Genomic DNA, 19663 nt, shown 5'->3' on the forward strand with positions numbered 1-19663 from the left:
ATTGGCCGCTGAAATAGCGGCGTGACAGCTCATTGGTGGGCGTAGTACCAAACACAAAATGCGTAATACGGAAGTAATTTTTGCACATTCGCAAGTACGTGATGTGTCAAAAAAAAATGGAAAGAATTTTCTGACCGTTTGCATTGGATCTTACAACCACTGCCACATCAGTGGGTAGCACGTGTTTTTTTTTTGGTACTTGGATAATGTACGGAATATCATACGGGATGAGTGTGTACTGAATGACGTTAAACGCCGCAGTGACGACGAGAACCAGCGAGCTTGTGAAATGCAGCCAATGACATTAAAAAGTGTGTGTGCGCTGTTTTAGGTGGACCGGGACAGCGGTGAGTCTTTGTCCTTTGCGGTGTATTCGGCTAACAAAACGTCAAAACTTTCATATCTGTCGATTGTTTCATTGATTTGTCAATGTGATAAATTACTTTTGGATCAGGTGTTTGTGTTATTATAGCGAGGTATTGTTGTTATTATATTGACCTTATCACTGTCTACGTAGGCGTAAGGCGCTTCTGAACATGTTGTTCTTTTCGGCCACTCACATTAAATACTGTTTGTCTAGTATTCTTCTGAATGGATGTCATTTTGTAAAATGTCAAGAGTATTACTAATGCAGTGGGTCTCAAAGTGTGGTACTGTTCCCTCTCGTGATGCGCCAAATACTCACTGCCTAAGTACAGTTCAGTTGCATTTAATTAACCAATCCAATTCATTTAAAAGAATCTTTAGGAAGTATTTATTTATTTCAACATTTATTTTGGTACAATTTTTTTATGTAACCTTTATGCACATTGCATTGTAATTTAATCATTATTGAAGAACACGTTAGGATTTTTCTATATTTAAGTGAAGTAATAATGTTCAAACTGTTTAATTTTACAGCGGCTTATGGTCGTATTAAATACAGTTTTAAGGAGTCTTTTTAAAAAAAATATTATTTATAAGGCCAGTCAGGCCTATTCTGCTACTTTTTAAGTGTTGGTTACTATGATGGTACTTTGAGAGCTAAGTATTTTGTTAGGTGGTACTTTGTGTAGGCGGCACGGTGGACGACTGGTTTGCACACCTGCCTCACAGTTCTGAGGACCGGGGTTCAAATCTGGCCTCGCCTGTGTGGAGTTTGCACTCCCCGTACTTGCGTGGGTTTCGGTACTTTGGTTTCCTCTCACGTTCCAAAAACATGCATGGTAGGTTAATTGAGAGAACTCTAAATTGAGTGCGAATGGTTGTTTGTTTAGATGTGCCCTGGCGACCAGTTCAGGGTGTAGCCAGCTTCTTGCCCGCAGTCAGCTAGGATAGGCTCCAGCACGGCCGCGAACCCTATTGCGGATAAACGGTACAGAAAATGGATGGATAAATGGTACTTTGTGTAAAAAAACAGTAATCTAATAAACTCCAAATCCCGCTATCTGCCTTTACAAAGTTACAAAATTTAGATTTAGTTACATTTATAAAACTTCCTTTATGCATGTGATATTTAATGATACCTACATAAGCCGCTAGAACCACAATATTAAACATATTGTTGTCAATATGCCTTAGTTTCCATCACAGGCTCCTTAAGTGACACTTTTTTTTTTTTTTTTTAAATTAAAGGAGACATATTGTTAAATTTTCCTCAGTTTAAAATGGTTCCCATTTCCAGGTGTTTTAACAACAGGTCTGTGATGTGTTTTGTCAAAATGCCACAAGGCTTGAGAATAAAAGTGCACGTTACACACCTTATTTTTTTTACCTCGCTGAGGTTAGCCCATTTTGCAATGCATGGAAGTGAGCCAGCCCTCACCCCTGTCCCATATAATGATGGAACAATGGCGTGGTACGAATGTAGTTACAGTGATGATTAGAGATGAAACTAGGCGTGGATGCACTTAGCGCACAGACTCTAAAAAAGGAATTGCAAACTGTGATGTAAGCCCTTTCAAAGATAGCATGCATTCTGTTTTCCCATGTGGAGGACGCACTTCATTACCAAGTCGCTGAATTATACCTGTCAATTACTGTGCGGCTCACACACACACATCACCAAACACAGGTGCACCCCCCACAACCCCACCGCATTGACAACTTCACCGAGCTTTAAACCTTTGAACAACCTGAAGTCGCTACGGTGAAAGCTTTATTGCTTTCTGAAGAATCTTCTAAATCGAGCTTTTGCTCATGCCCACTGTGAGTGCATCCCTCTGGATAGACTTTGCACGAATGCCTGCTCTAAGAGTTCCAAGTTTTGCTCAGCGGTGGTAGTAGCAGGCCTTCTCCTGCGTGGTTTATCACGAACAGATCCTGTTTCGATAAACTTGGATAGTGGAAATTGTACTACGCGTCGGAGCAGGGTGATGGCCAGAAAGCTTCTCTGCAGTTGAGGACAGCCAATTAATTTTTTTCAATTTTGCAACACGGCTCCAATGTCAGTTGGCGAGCCATGGGTGCGGGAATGAATGATATGCTTACAAAAACGGCAAATGTAAACGGCCTCACATCTGTCTGAATGATACCTGAAATTAAATAGATAAAAGAAAGTGTATGTGACTTTCGGGGCGACCTAATATGAAAAGAGCTACAATATATAATATATAGTACAAAAATATTCACAATTCATATTTAGTTATACTTTGATTAATTTGTCTTTGTCAGTTCATATCCCTGCGATTGTTGTGAACCTGAACATCCTTTTGACCCACAGGCAGATGGTGCGAACTGACCAGCGCCGCCCATCCATCAACCATCCAGCCCTGTCAGGTTTCATTTGTCCGCTCTTCAGGTAGGAAGTAAGCAGTGGGCAGGGCCGTCCAGCAAAGTAGGCGGGATGCCCGTTGAGGGTGGGAGCAGCGGCAGCTCTGCCTCAGCTGCTCGTCACCCCAAACAAAAGCGCAAGGCTCACAGCCTGTCTATTCGGCGCACGAACAGTACGGAGGAGAGGCCACCTGGCATCCACAGAGGAGACATGCTGGAGGGACAGGTAAGAGCGCTACCTACCTAGCGCTCCATGTAAACATGTAGCTTTTCAAGCCATGAATGCTTTTTCTCAACATACACAGGAGTCTGGGCTAAAACATTGACCAGAAATTCACATCTTGCACTGCTACATGTCATTTGGTCATTATGTGCGTTTTGCCTGTCAAGAAAGTACAATAACCGGCCGGTTGGGCAGCATTGCTCTTTCTTTTTTTTTTTTTTACTGCTGTTGCAAATCTGCTATTTCCATGCTGTTCCAGAATGTTAAATGACCCTATTCACATTTAACATAACTGTTGTCCTCTAGAGTTTAACCCTTTAAAGTCCTAATGACCTGAAGTTTAGTAGTTGTTTTTCTTTTCAAAACCGAAGCAGTTTTGGACCATGATTCAGGTTAGTAATTCATCTCCAATGGTTACTTGAGTAGAACCTAACCTTCATTTATTGCTTCTAGAAAGGGAAGATCATAAATGTTAGATGGCTAGGTATTTACTCATTGAGATGAGAACACCTTCTGTGTTTGATCACGTAGATCCTGGTTGTTAATGTTAGCGCCCACTCGTGTCGATGTTTTCCCATCATCTGTAGGTGAGGAAAGGTTGTGTGAAATCTTTTTTCATGTGTCTACTACAGTGTTGTTTGGTTTAGTGACAAGCTTTTATAATGGTTTTTGGTATTGAACATGGGACTATTAGTCGAACAATGTTAAGACTTCTGTTGCTCGTGTGGGATTATTTGAGACAAATGGAATGCACTATTGCGCTTCAACCAGCATATTTGCTGTTTATTCAGCCTCAAGTAGCTTACTGGAGAACAAGAAGATATCAGCCGTGGAGAGAGCTACATCCTTATAAACATTTGCAAAACATTCTTGCAGCATTATCGCCGAACATATTCAATACTAAATAATGTAATTCTTATCAATTGATGTGACCAATGTTGCAAGTTCTTTAGCCGTCACTTTATTCTGGTTGGCTTAATCAGGCACTCAAACAAGAGCCTGCAACTTGCACCGACCCGTCGTCTCATCGAGTTTTTTTTTCTTGTCTCTCGACCTGCTGGGTCAATTAATGTCCAGCACCTACTCCGCTTGTCGCCTCATCTATCTACTTAGCTTTAACACTGACAACAAATATGCAGAATGCACTTTCCCATCATTAGCCTGAATATGATGGAGGTTTTAGAGGCACAACTAAGCAGTTTTGTATACACAATAGCTGCTTGTTGTTTCCTAATTGATCTTTTTTTTTCAGCAGCGTGTGGTGCTGACATAAAGGTCAGGAGACTAACGGCATTGTGATAAACTGTTGCTTTTGAAGTTGTGCCAGAAGAAAGAGTGACAGTTGCCTGTTTGCTTTCCTGGTCCTCTTAACAGTTGGTCACGGAAAGGAAATAAGGCTCAGCTCAAATGGAGCTGTCAAATGCAGACCTTTGCTGTCATGCTAGCTTTTACTTCTCTTTGCGTGTTGGGCGCGTGTAGACTTGGTGATGACCTGGTAACTGGGTACTTCCTAGCACTTACGATGGAGGTAGGTTAACTGGCTATTTTCTCTGTATTGAGTTACTTGTTTAGAGGTTATACACTCACCTGCCATAACATTAGGTACAGTATATCTGCAAGGGCTGTCTACTGAGATCAAGTATATCAACTGTATAAAATTTTTTTTTTTTTACAAAATAATAATGCTCAGTTTTGATTGACGCCGTCAACTAGCTACTGTTGTAATTTATGCGATTAAGCAAGGTGAGTGTTAAAAATATTCCATCGGTTTAAGATTAAAATACAACAATTTTGTGTATCGTTGTAGGACTCCAAGATGCCCCCCACTCTACGTAACAATCTTCTCGACCTATTTGGCCAGATTGAACGAGAGTTTGAAAATCTCTACATCGAAAACCTTGAACGTGAGTACCTCATTTTGTCCAGAGCACTTTTCATGGTCTGGTCTTTCAAGTGCAATAATTCAAAAACTTTTTTGTCAACCTATGTTTTGGGAGCATACAAGTACTTTGTTGATCTTTAGGTATTGATTGACTAAAGCAGAATGTAGACAATGTTTGTCGATTAAAGCCTTGTCTCTGTGCTAACATTACAGTACGACGGGAAATTGATTCCCTGAATGAACGTCTGACTGGCGACGGACAGAATCTTGAGGGAGGAGATTCCTCCAAGGGAGCCCTGAAAACAAAAGGTCTAGTATTTCCTGTGGGATTTGTTGGAGTATTGTTATTGTTATGCTCGTCTGGTCTCCCTAATGCAGATTATGTGGCTTCACTGAAAGATTTTGAAATGCCAGGTTTAGGTTCAGAAAACACATTTGCCAGTAATTCGATCAGAAGGTTCTATTGTGAGAACAGTAGATTTTAAACGCGTCACGAGCGACTCTGCAAACTAGGTAAGAGTAACAAAACAACAAAGATACCGCAGAAGTACAGAATTCAGGAACCCTTATGGTTCCTGTAACAACACTGAATTATCTACACTCAGCAGACATTTCAGTTGGTCCAACTGCACAAATGAATGACATTCAGTACAAGAGCTGTGCCATTAATTAAGCTATGTTGACCCCCAAGTAGCTACACGAGGTAAACGAAGTGTGAGAAAAGTCTGGTGCAGTGCATTTCTACACAATTGCAAACTTCAATCATAATAATAAACATTGTGCGATGTTAATTTTTAATAGGCAGTGATTATATGTGATATTTGGACATGCATGTCAACCAATCATTTCCCCTACAGACCAGTGTGTCTCTGTGTGCAAATATGAAACTGAGCCCATCCCTCTTGTAAACTGTCACAGTAAACATAAAAGTCCATAAATGATATTCCGACATTTTTGTTTTTCCAACTTCATCACTTTTCACTGTTCACTTCATAATGTTCAGGTTCTGTTTCGAGACTTCCTACTTGTTGGCTGGTGCCTTCATATGAGGCAAATTTAATACCTGGCGCCTCATCGTCCGCTTATATCAACAAAGTATGTATTTGCTTCATACATTTTGTGACCACTGGTCAGGGGTGCGCCATAAATATGCTGATAAACGGTACACACTGACTTAACTCATGATCTCAGGTGCCATGTGCGTAAGATACGTAAATTCAGCGCAAAAGTGTTCAAAGGTCATTGACAACTACTTACTGCTACCACAAAGTAAACGTTTGCAATGGTGACTTGACCTGTATCTGGGTCACTACTGCAGCACTGAAACCAACTACCTTTTTAAAACAGCTGTGAGTTTGTTTCCATTTGTAATGTTCACTTTGTCTTTGTCCCACAGCCAGCCACAGCACCAGCCAACTTTCACAGAAGCTGAAGACGACCTACAAAGCCTCTACTAGTAAGGTATTGGACTCTTGTTATGTTTGCCTTTTTTATACAGTTGATATATGTGGTACCTGTGTAAATATTTGGAAAATGATGTCACTATCAAATGGGGCTTTGTTTCTAAGTGAGGACAAGAAGGCTCACCTTGTCCTATCGTCTAAGGTAATGTCCTGTCATGTATTTAAGTGTAATTCATTTACAGAGTTGACTGCTTTTAGATAGTCACACCTCCCTTGACTTCTTCCTTTGTAATTTCTCTGCTATATATAACAATTGTACACGTTCAGTGGCAAAATAGGTGGCCCAAGCAATTTCAGTGTGGCCACTTGAGAGTTACGAGAAGGAGAATCATGGGTAATGTTCCGTGTATACTGTTAATCACATGCTCTGATTCTCTTTTTAAACTGCAGTCTGACCTTGACTCTGCATCTCGTCTCCCAACTTATTTTTAGCAACATTTCCTCATGTAGTGGCTGGGAACACTTTTACTCAACTGTAGCGAGCACCAGGAATCTATTAGGGTGAAAAATGACAGTTTGGTATGTACCTTTAAGGTTGCGGTTTGGTGCGTTAAGGGAACAAAATGCAAAACTTTGTAAAATGAAACAAAACAAAACAAAAAAACCTGCAAACTGCTTGCAGTAAATGCGCCAATAAATAACTGATTCTCAAATCAAATATTGTAAACTGCACAATAAAATAAAATAAACATGTTAATAATAATATGAGTAATAATCTAACATCTTAAAATGGAATCAATATCAATAGTTAGTCTTTTAGGAAATAAACGATGTAGGCAAAGTGCAACAGTAACAGTTTGATCAGTCTGTATTATTATGCAATAAAAACATTAAAAAGGCATTATTGTTTTGGTTTGGCTTGATCTAAAGAGCCCGGGAGAGGCTGTTAAAATTGTGCTGGAATTTGCCCGAGTTTATTTGTTCCTGCTGCATTGCTATTCATATTTGGTTGATGTCGTTTCAAATGTGTTAGCGAGTTTTATGTACTGCCAAAAGCATATCGCGAGCCACGATGTCCACTAGACAGAGGCTGAGGTGCGCTGTATTTGTTTAGAGAGTAGTGTGTTGTCAAAGCGTGAGTTTCACGTCCTTTCCCTAAATTAATTTGTTCCGTGTGGGAACTCATCCCATCTGGTCTGTCTCCATACCATTCCGTACCTAAAAATCTGAACATGAATACAGTACTGCTATACCAGCACTTCTTCTTTAATCTCCACCACACAAAGCTGTACAGATGCCTTGTTGGCTCTGCAGGTGGTGTGTGTGTTGCCCTAAAGATGCGTAGTTTCAGTCATAGCAAACATATATTACAAGCACCTAGTGCCACTGTCTATTTTCTTTTATTTTTTTTGTGGGGTAATATGAATATGAGGGTGATTTAGTTGGAGATGAATTCGGGGTCGGTATCCTTTAGAGCAGAGGCCACCTGTTTTAGGAAGTATGGCGACAGTTTCTTCCATTTTATTTGACTTTCCGATGCATCACTTACTCTGCTTCACTATTATTGAAGTAGGCCATTAAGATTATACTCTTCCAGTAAAACGTTATCCTAAAATGCACGACGTGACCTTATGCTACCCATGCTTTTATTTCCCACCCCACTATCTGTAAGATGTTGACTTTCTCAAAGTAGAGAAACTATGTTGAGCTTGCCTGAGCTAGACAAAGACTGAGGGGAACATAACCCACCACTGAAATGAGAAAAGAGAACATAGGGGATCAGGGGAAGACTCCTACATTAACCTCTTGACAGATATAGCTGCTTCATAATCTTTCCTCTCAGCTGACAATGGAGAGTGTGAATACTTACTTAGATTTATTTTACAATGTCACCAAGATTGACAGTCTTGACTATTCAATACCTTATTCAGTCGGAGCCCAACATTTGGAAAGGGTAATATTGTTGTAAAGAGCAAAATATCCCTGTGCTATAGAACATATTACTGCATTCTGTCTCTTTTTATAAATATGTGAAAGATCAGCTTTGTTGCTGCTCTATAAACACTGCAAAAATCCTAAATCTTACCAACAGCATTTGTCTTGTTTCTAATCAACACTAATCTGATTACACTTGAAATAAGACTCATCACACTTAAAATAGGACTCATCACCTAAAACGTCACTTGTTTTTCGACTATTTGTACTTATTTGAGGCCAACTTTTACTTGAAACGAGTAGAGAAATTTGTCATTGTGATAAGGAAAAAGAATACTCCCCTGCCATTTTTTTAAGTGTAATTGACAAATATCCTTGCTAAGATTTCGGGTTTTTGCAGTGTAACAATAATAATAGTACTACACAGTAGTTGTTACGATTGCAAGCTGACTAAAGCATATCTGAACCGTGGCTTCAGTATGGAAGCGAGTTGACCTTGAATGAAATGGGCTGTTTGTCCCATCGCTCGCCACTGATAGTGTTCTAATCGCTGGAGAGAAATAAGGTTCCATTGTGATCCTAACCACACCTGACAGAATGAGAGCATTACATTAACACAGTCAGGACACAAGTGAACCAGATGCTTTGCTGCAGCATCTAATCACTCCCAAAGATGGATGCTCTTTGCTCCGGTCAGTCGTCGTCTTGTAGCAGTATGTGTGGCACAGGCTGTGACTTGCTTGTTGGAGGGTTGAGGTAAACCTCTAGTGACCCGTGTCAAGTCATGTGACTCCAGTTCCGCACCTCTGGCACCAGGCTGATGCTTCCATGCTCATCCCTCTTCGTTTCACTTGAGTTTCTAAATACTACATATAGTTGTCTTTATTATACTTTCACTGAATCTGACTTTTACTGTTGTGTTTTTATATGATTCAAATTGATGGGCCCACGAAATAGAAGAGACGCAGCAATGTATTTACACCGTGTATTGTATGGTAGAGTCGTCAGCATCCCATTAGTTGCTGCCTCATGACACGCACCAAAAAGTTACTGATCAAACAATCCTATTAGGATGATAAGATTGAACAATTAAATGTCTGCTCTCCCTATTCAATTTGATATACGGAAAGAAAGAAAAACAGCGCCATCTATTGTGGCTCAGTTTCCCTGCCGACTCCTAATGCAGAGTCGTCACTTGCGCAGAAATAGGCTCATGATATAATAGAAAATGCAACAACACTGCTAGAGGCTTGTATTAAAAAAAAAAAAAGCAAGCTTAAGATCTTTCGGCTACTTAGCTTCACTGACAAATATAATAAACAACCCTGGAATACTGGTAACATTCTTTTACAAAGAAATGGCGTTAGAATTTCTTTAAATCCAAAATAGCACGTTATAACTGGTCACCAACAGTTGCTATCATCATTTAAAACAAATGACGTTTTTTTTAATAAATGCTCAGAACTAGCGATGGAGATCTGAAATGAGTCAAATATGCTTGCTTTAAATCACTGTTTCAACTTTATGATACAGGACAGAGATCAAACAGGCCACACTGGCCCTTGCGTTGATCATAATTGCATCATGTTATTTTTTTTCTTGTTTTGTTTTTGCATATTAAACTGACCTAGAAAATATTCAGCACCAGTTCTAGCCCAGTTTCTTTTCTCTTTAACAGCTATTAATTCAATTGTTCTCGTTTAGATTGTGTCCAGCTTCAAAGTCACTACAGGGTCCAGAGCTCTATGCCATCTGCAGAAGGAGTATGTTGGCCACCGAGACGGAATTTGGGACCTCAGTGTAACCAGAACTCAGCCAGTGGTCCTGGGGACCGCATCAGCAGGTACATCACTTTGCAATGTGCAGCCCACCAAACCACTTGTTCTTATCTCCCCCTTGTGTCTCATCATTGGGCTTGATTGGACAAAAATTGTTCACAACTGCTGATACCTGCTTTCTTCACAGACCACTCAGCCCTGCTTTGGAGTATAGAGACTGGTAAATGTCTGCTAAAGTATGGCGGCCATGCAGGATCAGGTAATCAGAGCTTCTATTTGCAGTGTTGCCCCACTATTCGCGGAGGATAGAGACTGAGCCCTGCCACGAATAGTAAAAATCTTGTGAGGATTGACACCCCCACCAGGAAGGTTTAGAATTGCCTATAGATGCCACAAGATGGCGGCAAAACACCATTTTTAAATTCCAAAGAAAATGGCGACTTTGCAGGGGACAAAGGGGTACGAACGCCCGTCATTTACTCTGTTACATTTACTCAAGAAAGGTTTGAATAGAGTACTTTAACGCAACATACTTTTTACTTTTACTTCATTACATTGAGTTGTTCACCAGATACTCAGTGTTTTAGTTTTAGTATTTACTTTTACTCGCGTCATTTTTTGAAGACTCCTTTTTGCTCGATTCATATTATTCCAAAGTAACAATACTTTTGTTTTTCTCCAAATAAAGGATCATTGTTTAAAATCATTAATTCACACCGACATTCTTTCATTGGAAGTATTTCAAAAGTATTTTTGTTTCTATGAATCATTTGTATTGATCTCTCCCACAGTCAACTCTATCAAGTTCCACCCCACAGAGCAGATGGCCCTCACAGGTAAGAACTTGAATATTTGCGTCAATATGTTATTTTGCCTCATCGCTTTTTGAGTGTGCTTTCCTGATTCTCTCCTATCGAGCATTTAATCTCGATCTGTGTGTTTGTTCACGTGTCCTTGTGTCACCCCCAGCCTCCGGGGACCAGACGGCTCACATCTGGCGCTACATGGTGCAACTACCGGCCCCCCAGCCACCACCAGATGTCAGTGTGAGTCACTTTATTCCGCTCAATTTGAAGGAGTTGAATAGCGCTGGAATGCGCTGGAAATAGTTTGACATTCCTGATTGACTTTGTCATCTTTACAACTGCAGGCGACTCTGTACAGTGACAGAATATTTTGTGCAATTTCAGGCGCCGTGTGACGATGACCAGGATTCTTCAGATAGAGAAGAAGGCGAGGTTGACGGTGAAGGCCCTTGCGAGGTGCCCACTGTCCGGGTTGCTACGGCCACCCTGAAAAGTCACCAGGGTGTCGTTATCTCAGCTGATTGGCTTGTGGGCGGCCGACAAGTGGTGACAGCTTCTTGGGACCGTGCCGCCAACCTTTATGAGGTGGAGACATCTGAACTCGTGCACACTCTCACCGGTAAGTGAACAAATAACACTGGGTTTGAATGTTATATAAGCATTTCCTACCTTTTCTGGGTACTTCATTATGTACAGCTACGAATCTAATGATACCCAATACATGAGCTGTCTCAAAATATATGCTTTGTTTAAATGACAGTTGCAAAGGTGCTAACAGTAAGTTTATTTGTGTCGTCTTACTTTTGTGGTGGTATAGAACTGCACTGCATCATACTAAGGAGCCTTTGTAATATTAGGGTAACCGAAATGTATATATTATGTACGTACTCTTAGTGTTATTTAATGATACCCGTAATCTCAGGTAAAGGCAGAGTTCTTTCTGTGTGCAGGCCACGACCAGGAGTTGACCCACTGTTGCACCCACCCCACCCAGCGGTTGGTGGTCACCTCATCCAGGGACACCACCTTCAGATTGTGGGACTTCAGAGATCCATCCATCCACTCCGTCAATGTCTTCCAGGGACACACAGAGTCAGTCTCACACCCGCACAGTCAAATTTGTTCTTGAAAAACTACTCTCTGCAGTATTTCGATGGGCCACAAAGTGGTGCTCTGTTCTCTCTCTGGCGTCTGGACTCCCTCACACACAAATTTGCTAAGCCAAATCCTCCACTTGCATCTCATTCATTACTAAGTTCACCCCCCCCCCCCCCCCCAACCCCACACCGCTCAGCATCTCGCAGCATCTCGCTGTGTCTTGTAGTACAGTATTTATCTGTCTGCCTCCCCATTAATCCCCCCCCTCTGTGTACTTTTTCCACTGTGAGCACTCAATTGCTGTCACTCATTTTAGCTCTGCAGCAAAGCTGTTGCTCTTTCAAAGGCGTGTGCCTCTGTAGATGTCTTTGGGGACATTTGATCATTGGTAGCAGCTTTCTTTCCCATAACAAATTGCCAACATGTGATTAAAAAAAAAAAACTTTAACATCGCTCCTTATCTCAGTCCCTTTAAATGTTAATAGACTGACTTGAAGATCCTCCCCGATGCTGAATTCCTTGCAAAGTTGCTTGACTTTTAAACAATTGTAGTGATTCCTCAAACTTGGACAAAAATCACTGAATTAAGCACGACTGACCAGAGCAGCAATTTACAGTTGTAAGAAAAAGTATGTGAATCCTTTGTAATGGCGTTGATTTCTGAATAAATCGGTCATAAAATGTGATCTGATCTTCAGCTAAGTCACGGCAATAGACAAACATTCTGTTTAATCTGATTCCACACAATTATGTTTCCATTTTATAATCATTAGTGATTATATCCCAATGTTTTATTACATAGTTTCTCGTGTTGTCCGTTGTCAGTTTTAATTTTGACGCGCATGGTTATGCGGTCTTACGACTGAGCGCCTTTGTGTAGAAGACGGATCCATTACCTTTCTTCCATCAATCTTCTTATCAATACCAACTTAACTATGTAACTAATTAGTGAGCAGTTTGCTGTGACAAAAAGAAAGCTGCCATTTCTTCAATGTGGCACACTGAGAAATGTGAGAATGTTTCCTGCTTTAGGGAACACTGGCTCACATTTCTTCTGTCCTCTCTGGCAATTAGCGCTAATGCTTACTGACAACAATCCACAGCAGCTAAAAGTGCAGCGTGCACCCTGCGTCCCACCGCCCGGCCATAATTGCAACCTAATGACAACTGCGTGTCAGCTAACAAAACAGCCAGCAGCAAAGAGAGGAGTCGGTGGACTTGCGCCACAAATGCAATGTCGTGTCACATTTGTCTCTTGTGATACCAACAGCTTTAGGATACATCATGCTGATGATTGAAATGCTTATTAAAGTGTGTGTGTTGTCTGTTAGCTTTTTCATCATTGCTGTGTACTTCCATAAATAGTGGCTTAATGTTGCTACCTGATCAAGCTTTGATTCCTCAACCTCAAAATCATGACCATAAAGTAAGGATGTAATGAATAAAAATAGCAAGAGAATAGCTAATGAAGTAAATTAAAATTATGTGTCAACATTTAACTATATTTGAACAAATGTTGCACATTCCTGTACATACATCACATTTGCATTTTAGTGTTCACAAGCTCTCCAACACGTGTTTCCTTCCCTTTGTTGCAGACGTTTTCTCTTTCTTCTCCCTAGTATCCTATCAAAAATTATTCGTGACCTTAGCTGTCAGTGACACAGCAAAGAAGCCATTAAGTAGCACTGAACACTTCCCCCCCCCCCCTCCTCACACACCCTCTCTAAAAACGCTTTAACCTTAATCAACCTTTTAATAAATTACCTTGTCTGACAACGCTCCCCTCACTCCCCCCACCAAGCAAACCTCCTAGAACTTTCTCCCTCCCCACCTAACCTGTTCCCAGTTGGTTTAGACACCGCAAAGTCATAGGGCGCCGACTAAGATACAGCCATTCCTGTGAGCATCTGCCTCACTTATAGGACTTTAGTCCCTGCTAATTAGCCCGAAATTTCACGTCAGTTTGAATTAAACATGCAGCAAAAATTAGCTGTGTGTTTGTGCTTGTGTGTGTGTGTGTGTGTGTATGTGTGTGTGTGTGTGTGCGATCACATGCGTGAAACAGCACTAATCTAAATCTTTCAAGGAATCTAAAATTATAAGCATGTATGTTCTTTTGGTGATGAACCATGTTGTGTTCGCACCATTGCACTGCCATTTTAGTAGTTTGGTATGGCACATACTCAAAATGCTGAATGCCAAAAATATGTCATATCCTGCTGCTATTTAAATGCCAACCGCGGTCGTCATGGTATGATGAAAGCTGTCAGAAAAAGGCAGATAACATAAGAATTACTTGGTTGTATAATTTCACATTTGATGGGTGGGCAGGCACTCCAGAAAACAAACTATTTGTATATGAGAACAAACATTTAAAAATGCTATTTTCCATAAAATGTCCCCCTTGAAAAAATAAGATGAATCAAGGCTCGCTTTTTCACTCAATACCTTCTTTGGTTCTGGTGTTGACCCTGATCCATGTCTTATTTTATGTGCACGAGTTAAAAAAAAAAAAAACCTTTCTCCCAAAGTACATTGCTTTTCAAAATGGTGACGCGCTTAAATATTGAGTTTTGAAAAACACGAAATGAATCATGTAACAGCAGTTTGTCTTTTTGTCTCCTTGTATGTGTGTGTGTGTCTGTGTTATTATTATTATTTTTCTTCTGTAGCACGGTGACATCAGCAGTGTTTACCGTGGGTGACAACGTGGTGTCAGGGAGTGATGATCGCACAGTTAAGGTGTGGGATCTGAAGAACATGAGGTCACCAATAGCAACCATCCGCATGGACTCTGCTGTCAACAGGTCGGTGAATTCAGGCTAGAGTCCAAAGTGTTTGTTGTTCTCGGTGTTCGTTGTTGCAGCTTTTCCAAACAATGTTTCCCCTAAGAATTGTAGCCACGTTATTATTCGCTCACATTAATAATCCATTCGGATGTTTGGAAGTAAATCCAAATGACCGCTGCTTGCATACTTGACAAGCTGTGTAAACAGGAGGATTAACTAAATGCAAATCTGTACAAAAAAATAGAAAGCTGAACTAAAACAACTTGAAGTTTAACACCAGAACAGATGAAGAAAAAGTTTTTCAAGCACCTTTCCATTTTTAAAATGGTAAATAATGTTAAGATGTAATAATTGCTTGAAGTACAATTTAATTGTAACAATCGTCATAAATCATTACCAGTTTGTGAATTACCTTTTGAGGGGATGTGAAATACAGGTCCAGTTTTTTTCAATTTGCCTTTGGTGAATTTGCTCATTTGCAGAATTAGATTTTTTATTTATTTTTCAAACCCATCTGTTATTTTCTGAACAAATCGCATTTGTTGTTTTTGTACTTTGGTCAAAGCAACAAACACTTGCTTTAGCAGCATGTTGGTGTCAAGAAAGAATGATGCAGTGAGTTGAGGAGTTTGATTTAGACATAAGGCTTTAGCACCAACCGGTGGCCTCTACAGGCAATTGCAAACCTTTCTCGGGGGGGGGGGCTCAGTTACTGGGAAAATTTTGCTCTGTGCAAAAGGGCTTGGTCAGACAAGTTGTATCTCTGCTCCCATATATAAAAAGGAACACTCACCGAGCGTTAACTACAATTTTGCAGGATAAGCGTCTCTGCCAACCAGAGGATCATTGCTCTGCCGCACGACAATCGACAAGTGCGACTGTTTGACATGAAGCGGAGTGAGGTTGGCCCGACTGCCTCGCAGCAACAGAATGGTAAGGAGGGAAAGAACACTTTAGATCAGTGAGCATCATTAGAATAAAAACAACAAATGTGTGTCAATGCAGGGCCATAGGCGCATGGTGTGTTGCACGGCGTGGAACGAGGAGAACCAAACATGCAACCTGTTCACCTGCGGCTTCGACCGGCAGGCCATCGGCTGGAACATCAACATCCCTGCCTTGCTGCAGGAGAAATGAAGTCTGATGAGACGCTAACACAAATCCCTCCACGTAGTCTGCCGTCTCACACGTGCTTAGAAGTAAAGTAAGCCATCTCTCGTAGTAAGTGGTCTTAAAGGCGTGAGGATGCAGCTGAAGGCACATCTGTGTTTTGACCTGTCGGCTCCATTTGCACGGACTGATTGTGCACTTTTTCTCTGTTGATATCACTTACACGGCACACAAAAATGTAGGGGTACAGTGGACCCCCGCTATTCACGGGGGAAGATTTGCTGATAATTGACACCCATTATAATAACATTGGAGAAAAACAAAATTGGGGTGAAATTTCAGGATGAACCTATGTTGTGCTATAACCTGTTCAGGTGAACTCAACTCAGCCTCATTCAATTTTGCCGTTTAGCTCTGTTTGAAAACACCCTGTTGTGCAAAAAAAAAAAAATACTGAAACATTGACCATTTGGACGTGCCTTTAAAGTTTTGGGTAAGGCCAAATTAAGCACACCTGTAAAGGTTATAGTGCATTTTAGGTTGATCATGAAATTTCACCCCAAAGCCCAATATCCCTAACTTTTTGTGAGTAGTGTATGTTTATTGTGTATTCACATCACTGCTGTTAAGTTACTGCTGAATGGTTGCATGAAGAGAAATCCAGCCGTTTCTATTACATTTTGGAAACAATTTGAATAGTGTGATATATAGAAGAAGTGTATGTATTGTGTTGTAGTCTTAAGTGACCTCCATCACATTATTGCAAGTTACTGTCTTACATGCCTTTTGTTTGGAAGGACCTTAAAGAAGATATGATCGTTTTTATCCTTCTAGTCTCGGTGGAGTAGTGCCTCATGATACAGTAAATCAGAGCTCTTTGCTTCCTTAAAGTTTTAAATTAACAACTACACAGTTCCAAAAATGATTGTCCACAGTGCTTTTTCCTGACACTCATGTCAACAGTTCAAACGTAAGTTGCCTTGTTCCATGTTTACAGAGGGACTATTTCTTCTCAAGATTTTCTTTATTCTGCCTTTGTAAAATGATGCAAAGTGTTGTAATTGAAGCAGTAATGTGTCAAGGCAGTGCATCTTTCCACTCACTCATGAGAATAATTTTTCATTTAATTATACATAGTGTTGTTGGTTCAGGAGTTGCTCTGTTCAAATAATTGTTCTGTAATTCCAGAGTGAAATATACTGTATCATCACCAGCTTGTTGCCAACTCAAATATCTTTCTTCACTGTAATGTTACAGACTCAACTTGTTGGTTACTGGTCATGTTTCACTACATGTCAATGTGAAGTTTACAATTTGCTCTCAACCACCCTTGCGTGACCTCTTTCCCCTTTGTAAGTAGAACTATCTTCATCTGAATATTGTGACAAACCCAAAGGAAGCCATGCCCCCCCCCCCCCCCCCCCCCATCTCTAGATGCTTAATATTAATCGTTCAACCGATTTGTGATGCGTGTGAAAGCAGCCATGTTTTGTTGCGCAGCTATCATCAGTGACACACAAATAAAATAAAAATACAAATAAACACACACACCCATATATATATATATATATATATATATATATATATATATATACACATACACACACACACACACCGAGCGATTTATACATTTGTGGCTACAGTTTCACAATTATAAACGACGATGTGGCCCACTGTGAAAATAAGTTCGAGACCCAGGCACAAAAGGTGTCATAAACGCATTCCCATTACATTAGTGAAAGCTACCAGAGTGTACATTCCAAATGCCTGTTAAAGAACTAATTGTGGTCTGCTGCACAGTGCAGATAGCATTTTTATTCCTGTTTCACACAGGAACTCAATCCCACGGCCAATGGTATCAATGTCAATTTAATCTAACGGGAAAAAAAAGACAGGTCCGGTCTTTGGCTTGCGTATGAATTCCAACTTGGAGGAAATGTGATTTGGGACTGATACATTAAATTATGGTGTGCCCGATTGCAGGGCTAAAAAAGCGGATTGGCTTCGCTTCATTGTTGCAGGTCATATTCACCTCCAACTTCATTATGTGTTCTTCGCTGCATAATTTATTGTGGCTGGTACGTGCTCTTCGACATTTTCCAATAAAAAAGTTTCAGGTCTTTGTCATCTCTTTTAACTGAATCCATTTTATTCACATCTTTAAAATTCCTTATCATTCAATCCAGAGGTATAATATGCTTGATGACTCATGTTAATGCGTGTGGAGTGCATGAAGCATTGTTATTTTTTTGTTTGCTTTTATGTTAACTACAATCAGTGGCTCCACAATCACACTACTCCACACGACATAAGTTCAACTGTTTAATAAAATGATAACCAAACTTGTCCAATTGGCAGAACGGCGACACTGCTGATGAGTACTTTTTAAAGAACAACAAAAATACATTGTTACAGTTGTATTTGGACTGGTTTTTGTGTGTGTGTGCAGTCAGAAGTACTATTTTAACAATATGTTTATTATTGTGGTTGTAGATTGCGGTGTATAAAAAGTGAAACATTGACACTACAATATACTGACTGGTGTTAATATCCATTCTGGTGCAAATGTGCTGCTGTATGTGTGAAATGTACAATGAAAGACAATTACTTTTTTATGTAAAATGTACATTAAAAACAAGGTAGTAAAGTTAAAAAATAAATATCCAACTACTGTACAGTATATTATATAATTTTAAACCCTGCATTTTTGTGGTTTAGCAGTTGCAAATTTACTCATTTGCCCATATTTTTGGAACCTATCCTCTATTATTTTCTGAAAACTCTCCTTTTTAAAATTGTGTTCAGGACAAAGCAATAAGTATTTGGTGCCAGCGTGTCACATCTTGGTGCCAAGGAACTATATGTTGAAGTGAATTGAGGAGCTTCTTTTACACAAAAGTAGTACTTTGCCACTGTCTTGGTGCCAAGGAATTACGTTGTAGTGACTGCACATATAATTTTTTTAAAAACTAATTTGGTGCAATAACCATAACTACCAACCTTTGAATGCATTTGATCAATGTGTTATGTACTCCATTTTATTCATTTCACTTTATTTAATATTATAGTATCCATTTCATTGGAGATTGAGGGTGCCGGACTAGTACCGCATGTTGAATTAAAACTTAATTACGGACCGTCAGGCACGTTGAGGCAACAGTGTACACACCGAGATGATATTCAGTTGTGCCTCTGTGGCTCTGGTCATTAGATTGTAACTGAGTGACTGTGACCAGCCACTGGAGCCAATTGTCAATTATGATGTGTACTGTACAGCACACAACCTTAAGGCGGAAGGGCACCCATTCCCTACTTTCGCCTCCTGCAGGCTAATTTGGAGGCTAGTGACACTGAGCCTAAAACTGATAACCATTTCTCCCCTGTGGATTTCCCTTGGGGCGGCAAGAAGATGCAGGCCCCTTCTTTAATATTTGTTCATAGTGTCCTGAGGGCCAGCATGGAAGGCTTTTTTTTTTTTAAATCACCACTAGGTATATAGTTTAACCACATTGGAATGTAATTATGCTGAACTTTAAAGAAATAAAATTTCACATGGTTTTATTCACATATACGGTACAAACATTCACTTTTTATTTTGTCACTGAAGTGCATTTTAAAGACCTTAGCAGCAGTTCTTCATATACTGTAAATGTACATCATCATTAGACATTTGAGGATCTCTTGTCAACATGTCAGATACGATAGATTTTTACATATGTACACATAGGTAGAATATTGCCATTTAGACAATAATTCAATGTATTTCTGGTAACTAATGGGTCAGTCTGTCTGTGATGAATGCAGTTGACACACAGATGAGAAATAAAGCTTTATTAATTTATATGAGATGAAAATGCAATGTGTGGAGGTGTCTTGTTAGTTTGC

General features: G+C 40.1%; 1 protein-coding gene across 1 annotated transcript; it reads left to right on the forward strand.

Annotated features, from left to right (window-relative positions):
• The first annotated feature begins 109 nt into the window (after nucleotides 1-109).
• On the forward strand, nucleotides 110-17905 carry wdr37 (WD repeat domain 37). Its single transcript, XM_061666663.1, is given in 15 exon segments — nucleotides 110-347; nucleotides 2702-2977; nucleotides 4782-4878; nucleotides 5070-5165; nucleotides 6253-6317; nucleotides 9899-10037; nucleotides 10160-10231; nucleotides 10764-10808; nucleotides 10942-11018; nucleotides 11163-11397; nucleotides 11729-11870; nucleotides 14552-14686; nucleotides 15486-15558; nucleotides 15560-15601; nucleotides 15674-17905. Coding segments are annotated over 14 exon segments (1503 nt in total). The 5' UTR covers nucleotides 110-347; nucleotides 2702-2824; the 3' UTR covers nucleotides 15806-17905.
• Nucleotides 17906-19663: the final 1758 nt, after the last annotated feature.

This window comes from Phycodurus eques, chromosome 21 (genome assembly GCF_024500275.1).
Source record: "Phycodurus eques isolate BA_2022a chromosome 21, UOR_Pequ_1.1, whole genome shotgun sequence".
Classification (NCBI taxonomy): Eukaryota; Metazoa; Chordata; class Actinopteri; order Syngnathiformes; family Syngnathidae; genus Phycodurus; species Phycodurus eques.